Below are 7,906 nucleotides of genomic sequence, written 5' to 3' on the forward strand. Positions count from 1 at the left end.
GTGTGTGTGTGTGTGTGAGAGAGAGCCAAGGGAAGGCAGCACTCTCCTGGGACACTCCTAACTATCTCTGTCTCTCTCTTTCACACACATACTCTTTTGCTCTTCTTTGCGCCCATGAGGTTCATTCTGAAGCATGCAGGACACTTTGCTCCAGTCTGTAGTAGGGATGGGGCCTAATTTGTTTGCCTTGGCTAATGAGCTTAATCCGGGCTGAGCAGCTTTTAGCCGGCAGGTTGTTGTAGTGGCCACTGGTTAGCTCTAACGGTTAGAGGAACCAGTTTGCCTACCAGGACCACCTCTACTTGCACCGGCACTGCGGCTGGGACGTCTCTCTCTACTGTCTCCCCTCCCTCCCTCCTCTGCCCTCTCTCTAACACTACCTGACTCCTCTCTGTCTCCCTCTCTCTGTCTCCCTCTCTCTGTCTCCCTCTCTCTGTCTCCCTCTCTCTGTCTCCCTCTCTCTGTCTCCCTCTCTCTGTCTCCCTCTCTCTGGCTCCCTCTCTCTGGCTCCCTCTCTGCTCCCTCTCTGTCCCGGAGCATTGAACAACTACTTTTGTAGCTGTATCACCTTTTAGGCAGCTGCTCCTCTTTCTACCCTGTCTTTCCATCTCTTTCACTTAATTTCTGTCTTTCCCTCTCCCCTGAATTTATTGCCAAAATGTACCGGAACCCGTGGATCTCGAATTACCTGACTCATGTCAAGTTTTGCAGCCAAGGTAAGAGCAGCGACTTGGGGCTCTGCAGCTCGGGGCAGAGCTGAGATTTGAGTCTCAGGCTGAGAGCTTGGGGACAAGTTACTGGTTGTGGAGGTGGGAATCTGAGCTCTTAGAAGTTGGCAGGCAACAAACTGCAGACTCCCTTCCTCTCTGCTCACTGTCCTCCTTTTATAGCCAGCTGTCCTTGCACTGCAGCTGTAGCCTCCAAGGACACTACGTAGCAGAAATAAGGGACTCTTGCAGTGCAGAGGGGATGTTCTTTGGAAATGGCCATTTCTAGGCTCTTGCACCCAGATTTAGGAAAGTGAACGTGCATGTATGGATGTGTTCTTAGGATTTACCATTTGGGGCTAGATAACAAACAAAATGTATAGAATTTTTGAAATTATGAATATTGCTATTGACTCATCTCTAAATTCCAAATGACTAAACCTCCAATGATGTCCAACTATAAGTTTACCAGCCATTAAGCCCAAAGACTAAGAACCTAGTTGCACACCAGCATTTAAAATTGAATTGACCCCTTCTAACTGATGATAAACTGCTGTACAGGAGAAGAATTTATATTACAAATATGTCTCTTAAATACAGTGTGTGAACTTGTTTCTCTCGTTGGCTAATGAGCTGACTCACAGTTTGCAAACTAGCTAGGTCGCAGAGATCCCACTGTTACTTTTTGTATTGAATAATATGAAGTACAATTTCCTAGCACAAAATGCCAAGGGCAGTTAAAGCTCAGGACAGAAATTCAAAAGAAGCTTGGAGGCGGCTGACTAGCGTTCCCGAATTTCTAGCTAGCAGTTCGCCTATAGGCACTATACCATAGCACCAAGCTGGTAGAACCACATATTTGATGAAGGCGTGCACATTCATTTCTCTGTGCCATTTTCTGTTGTGGCTGGTATACAGAAGCCCTGTCATACTGTTATCAGAACAAACATTCAGTCAGCATGTACTGATGCTGTAAAATATACATATATTTACATTTCTATATCTCTATAGGTCAATGTCTCTTTCTCAGAGTGCTGCTCATTCCCATCCCTATCTGTAATATTTGTGTTGGGATCTGCCTCTCCACGCTAAACTGTCTAGGAATCCACAACAGGTGGCCCACAGTTTGAGGCTTTTACACGAGCAGAGAGACTAGTGTTGGGGAAAGGAGGGTATGTATTGAAGTTTGTTTGAGGGTTTAGATCCGTTATTGTTGCTGTCCTTTGCTCTGTTTCCTCCCCGTAATTTAATTTGAGACTGAGCTGCTTGTATACTCATTGTTATTAGGGTTAAAGACATAATTGGCTTATTGTCGCATCCTTTTGTTAAACCTACTTTTTGCAGCCGTGGCCTCACCTAATTTCTGATTCTCCATCTGTTTTTGTTAATGCTTTACTTATTAAGCCTCTGTCAGCAAGGCTTTATTTACAACTTGAGTCACCCAGCAGGCAGGGTGAAGGCAGAGTAGGTGGGCAACTGTTGGGGGGAGGTTAAGACTTAAACATGCACGCACACACATGCCCATGTAGTATGATGTAATGCAAACGGTTAAAGGGTAACACGTTTCCTTTTGGGCTTGCTGTAATCCCAGGAATCGAAGTTAATCCTGTGCCTCAATTTGGACATATGCTCAGCCCCTAATGCCTCATTGGTTAACACGCTGGGTGTTTTTGTGTGGCATGGAGTAAGCATTGCTGTTTGATTAACATACACTCCAGTCTTCTTGTGAATGGTCCTTGATTCATTATTTATCAGGTTCTAACTGTGAGGTTTGACCTAAGCCTCTGATTTGTCCAAGCACAGCATTGCCAGAGATAACTTTGTTCCTTTTCCAGTGTTATGCATTCTATGTGCTCTCACACCTTTTGATACCTTCACATAAAAGGCTTTCATCGCTTCAGAGCCTGAATGACACTCTACTGAATCATGAAATAATTTTTATCCTCATGTTTTATCAGCGTCAAGCCGCTTTAACAGCCTCATCAACACACACACACACACACGGGACACAGGGCACGGTGCTGAGGAATTCCTGGCGCATTCCCTCCTGGCTATAGCAGCCATAGTGTTTCTGTAGATTACAGCCAGCATCAAAGGCTCAGCCACATCTGTGATCATTGTGTAGGTTTTTATGCCTGGGTTTGGAATGATGAATGTATTGAGGCTTTCTGATGGGTCGCCCCTGATGGCCCACATGCCACTAAATATAGGCTGTATGAGGCATAAACAGAATACAGGTCTGGGGTTGTGGAGAACTCGATATGTTGGACCCTTTACACTCTATGGTTAGACCTGACAATAGGCTCAGACAGCTGCCCCTGAGGGACAAATGCCTTTGTTATTTTCACACTAGCAGCCCATAACCTTTACTGTGTCATCTGGTTTTGTTAAAGCAAAATTCTGGTATTTGTCAATTTGGGTGTTATCCTTACATTTTTTTATGATAACATTTTGCTTGCCACCCGCATTGCAGACATCTGGGAAAAACACAAAAACATGTCCATTGGGCAAAAAAGTGTGAGCCTCCTACTGGTTTCCAAAGAACTTTAATAAAACAGAAATACACTTGTCTTTGAGTCAGACCATCAGTAGTCTGACTCACCTGATGTAAACAGTGGGTATTAGCCTGCAATTCTCCTCCACTCCGCTATCTATTTTTGCAAGGGCACCATCGCTGCATCATGTGCTTAGCGTTGCCCAAGACGATTGTGATTGGTTCTGTAATGCAGCCTTTAAAACCAGGAAAGACCACACTGATTCAGTATTACGATATTCAAAATCTAAGGTGATATCTAGTCTCATATCACAATATCTATACATTTCCCAGCCCTACTTGTATACCAGAATGATAATTAGGTGCTTCCAGACCTTTCTCTGGCATTGACACAGCTCTATGGAGATGGATCTGGCTATGCGAGACTAAGTAAACGCACAATGTATCTATGACTGGAGACTTGTGTGTGTGTGTGTGTGTGTGTGTGTGTGTGTGTGTGTGTGTGTGTGTGTGTGTGTGTGTGTGTGTGTGTGTGTGTGTGTGTGTGTGTGTGTGTGTGTGTGTGTGTGTGTGTGTGTGTTCCGAAAATTACAATACATTGCACACCTAGCCAAGGCTTTTAGTGACTATTCCGAAGTAAGAGATGTACTATTGATCTTTATCTGCAGTGAACACATTGGTAGTTATTTGAGATTGCTGCATAATAAATATGTTACTGTCTCACTAAGCAAAGCATGCACGCGCACTCAGGATTATGATTCAAGGCTCGCAAGGAATGAGTCGTGTTTTCACCAGCCGTATTCCACCCAGCTGAAACAATACATGACTATCCCCAAACACATCCAGGCACACCGCCCTCTGCAAATAAGCCTTCTTTCTTCTCAAATTATGTTTTGCTTAAGCAGGAGGGATTTAAAACATCAACCCAAACATCCTCAATGAAGACTAACGGATCTGGAATGGGGGGTTAGGGGTATACAGCCTCGGGGGAGAGGTTAGGGGTTTGGGTGGAGGCGAGGCGTTACGCGGCCCTGAGGTGAACTCGGATTGGGGAAATGGGACCACATATTTGTCCCAAAATTGCGCAGATCTGGACACTATGAGGTCCCTGGGCAGCCAAAACCGCACATTTGAGGGTTTGGAGGGAATAACTGAAGCAGACATTACTTAATGGGATGTTCCACAGAACTGACATTCCTCACAAGACTGTTTATGATGCATAATACTCACGAATTCCCCTTTTCTTGGTAATGAGGAGGTAATTCTCTGTAGGCAGGTGTTTATGTCACATTTTACACATGTTTACTGACTCAGACTTTATAAGGTTAGATTGGTAACTCTAGTGTGTCTAATTGACTTTTAGCCCATAGCTTTATAATAGTGTTTTTGTGAGGTTTGAGGATTTGTTTTTCTCTGTCTCTTTTTGCTGTCCCCCATCTGTATTCATGTCGGGTAGAAAAGTGCTGCCCAGTGACATTGATGTGCTCTGCTCGTCCTGGCATCGCCCCAGCTGCACTGCAACCTTGACGTGCGATCAGACTTTACAGCGCCTGTCTCAGTGACACACACGTAGTCACTCCTCCTATCAAACCCTTAAAGCTATGACCTCATGCACAGCACATAGACTGATGGAGATGGACACTGTCTCTGGATGTAAGTGCAATGATGATTTGCTGCCGTTTGTTGAGGTGGCGTTTAACTACACACATCACTTATTATTTGATGTGATTCAGTCAGGCAGGCAGATTATTATTTTCCACATCACTTGTTTTCTCTGTGGAAGTCCACTTAATTGATTTGGTTATGTGCCAAGGACCTGCAGACTGACGGGTTCACCTTGCAATGTGTGTCTGTTAATTAAAAGCTAAAACTGAAGGTTCTGCTGTTCAAGTGAATGAGCACCGTGACATAACTAAATGTTACTCTTTTCTTCTGTTTACAGGGCTTGGGAGTGAGACTCCCATTAAACTAAGCAACCCCAGATTGCTACAGAAGAGAGCTTTGAGGTAAGCTATGCAACAACAAAACAAACCTGGGTTCGTACAAGACATTTGACATCAATAAATCTTCATTAAAGCTCCTATGTATAGCATTTGAAAATGTCTGTCTTTGGTAGTAGTGGTGGAAGTACTAAAAAAGAAACTGGCACAGAGTTGAGGCAAGACTGTTTGTTTTTCTACAAGAAAATGTATATTTAAGATGATACAATCACATAACCACTTTACCTTTGGGGACATTCATTTTGAGATGTTCATGGCAGTACCATAAACACATGAGATCGTTATGAAGACATGTTGGCCTCTTTTTCTACCTTGTTCTCTGCATCGAGAGTCTTGAATCATGTTGGGAGACGCCAGGCTTCTATTTGTAGGTTCCACTCACATTAGCCACCATAAGGTAAAGGTACTGGTCATATCAGACCAGTAATTCTGTAGCAGACAAAACCCTTGCTTGTATTTAACTGAGCAAGTTTGTGTTTTATTACGAATGAACATTTACACATGTATTTCTTAAAGACACTTTAAGTCGGATTAATCCCTACTCTAGACTGAAATAGACATCCATTCAACACACCCTTAGTGTAGCACTTTGATTGTGTAACCACACAGATAGCAGGGAATCAGATTAAGCTTGGGTGCTTCAGACATGGCCAGTGTCCAAGCTTGGTGAGAAAGTAAAAGATAAGGTCACTTTGCTGCGTCACAGAGTAAAACCTCTCTGCTGCAGCATTAGTAAGATTGCTGAGCATCATGATGTTGGCAGAGTGTCAAATACACCACCAGGTCTACACGTTCTTCCTTAATTTAGAACGTTTTCTTAACAGCAGCGAGGACGTTGGACACTGTGACACCAATGTGGTGCCAAAACTGTGTGTGGGTGTGGCTGTGACTTGAAAACATTGTACATGTAGGAATTCGATGTTGGGAGATTTCAGTCATGAAAACAGATGCTGTTATGATAGAAAATGATCTATGATGTCTATGTATATCAATGTGTACACAACTCTGTGGTCGCTGGAATGGACAAAGTCATGTTTTCCCAACTCTTGACTGTTTCCTCACATCAGTAATCTGTTGCCAGTTCTTTCATAGCTGTATTGTCACTTTGTGGTTTTGAACCGTAAACGACTTCAGTATGTTTCTGAGAGAGAAATGTGCTCTGTGAGAGGGTGTGACGAGGGTAAAATCTTCTAATTTCTAGATAAATATTTGGGGATTCAAGACTTGATGAAATTTATGGATGCAGTCAATATGAATTGTTTAAATTATTAATTTCTTGTTTTTGTAGCTTCATCCATAACCCTTTGTCTGATTATTGAACATCATTCAAACCAATCCTGCTTCCAACAACATTTTATAATGATTTGGATGAAGGTTTGATCACATTCAGATTCATTCAGTTGAGCCCCTTACGACTGCTTACACTGTCTGTCTATAAACAAATCCCACACTTTCCCACAGCTCAGCCCCGTTTCAATATCATTTGATATTTTCCTGCTCCCTTAAGCTTCCAGAAAGAATTCACCTACGACGAAAAAGACGACCCAGCTAAAAGCAAAGATATAGATGTTAGTCTCTTGGCCAATCTCCCAAAGGTGAGTAAGGGTTTTCTTTTGCTTTATTTTCTGCCTGCTTGCAAATTGGTCCTCACCATGTCAACCTTTTCAGGGATTTTGAAAGTCACTGTTGTGCAACAGCAGCCTCTTTGCCAGGTGGATTCATGTCAAGATTTGTCTAAAACCAGTTTTTCTACAAGCACAGTCCTCACACATTGTACAATATGAAACACTACGCTCTTTTTTTTTTTTTTTTTCTTGACTGGCTCAATTTATTCCAATAAAGACATAGGGTCCTATAGAGGTGTGTGGGTCTGTTAAGTCCCACTGAATGGTGAATATAGTAGTTTGATGAGCTGTGGAAAGCCACCTTTAGACCAATTGTAATGGATCAGATGGAAAAGTAAAACTGATCACGAGAAGCCAGATTTTCTGGGCAAAATGCCAAGATGAACACATGTCCCTTAGTCACAGCAATCAGTAGTGAAACATATTTAGTTTTTAACTTTTACAGGAGGACTTTAGATAGTAATGGTTGGGTTCCAATAGCTGGCTCTGTTTTGACATACCAGGATTCACTACGTTCAGGCACTAAGAAATCTCGTATCCAACCTTTTATCTCTCCTCGCCCCCTTGCGCTATATTCTTTAATATCAAGACAAATGCTGGCTTATGCTTGCACGGCTTGAAATGACAGGCTGTAGCTTAATACCATCAATGCTATAAGTTACTTGATCACAGGCCACAATGAAACGTTTTGTTCTTGTCTAGTTAACTCTATAAATCGGTTTGTGTACTCTGTGAAAGATGTGATCAATTGTTGATATGAATTTGTTTTAATTGTTTGTGGTTTTTATCCTTTCTTTAGTCTCTGAATTGAGGAAACGATTGAAGGCATTACCATAAGCTCAACTGACTGCGAAATGAACAGGTGAGAAGGTGATAAGTCTATAAAAAGGCTGCAAGTGTTTCTAGTAATGATAATGTTGTGGAGGATAATGACATGGCTGGTGTGTGTGTGTGTGTGTTGTGTGTGTGTGTGTGTGTGTGTGTGTGTGTGTGTGTGTGTGTGTGTGTGTGTGTTGTGTGTGGTGTGTGTGTGTTGTGTGGTGTGTGTTGTGTTTGTGTGTGTGTGTGTGTGTGTGTGGT

General features: G+C 42.7%; 1 protein-coding gene across 1 annotated transcript in view; it reads left to right on the top strand.

Annotated features, from left to right (window-relative positions):
- The first annotated feature begins 542 nt into the window (after window positions 1-542).
- Window positions 543-7,906, top strand: part of svila (supervillin a) — a 35,941-nt gene continuing 28,577 nt past the window's right edge. Inside the window, exons 1-3 of the mRNA XM_029458258.1 lie at window positions 543-716; window positions 5,144-5,207; window positions 6,709-6,796. Of these exons, the coding sequence (XP_029314118.1) occupies window positions 659-716; window positions 5,144-5,207; window positions 6,709-6,796 (210 nt within the window). The 5' untranslated portion in view covers window positions 543-658. The remainder of the gene's footprint in view (window positions 717-5,143; window positions 5,208-6,708; window positions 6,797-7,906) is intronic.

The sequence above is a fragment of the Cottoperca gobio genome, chromosome 20 (assembly GCF_900634415.1).
Source record: "Cottoperca gobio chromosome 20, fCotGob3.1, whole genome shotgun sequence".
NCBI classification, from domain to species: domain Eukaryota; kingdom Metazoa; phylum Chordata; class Actinopteri; order Perciformes; family Bovichtidae; genus Cottoperca; species Cottoperca gobio.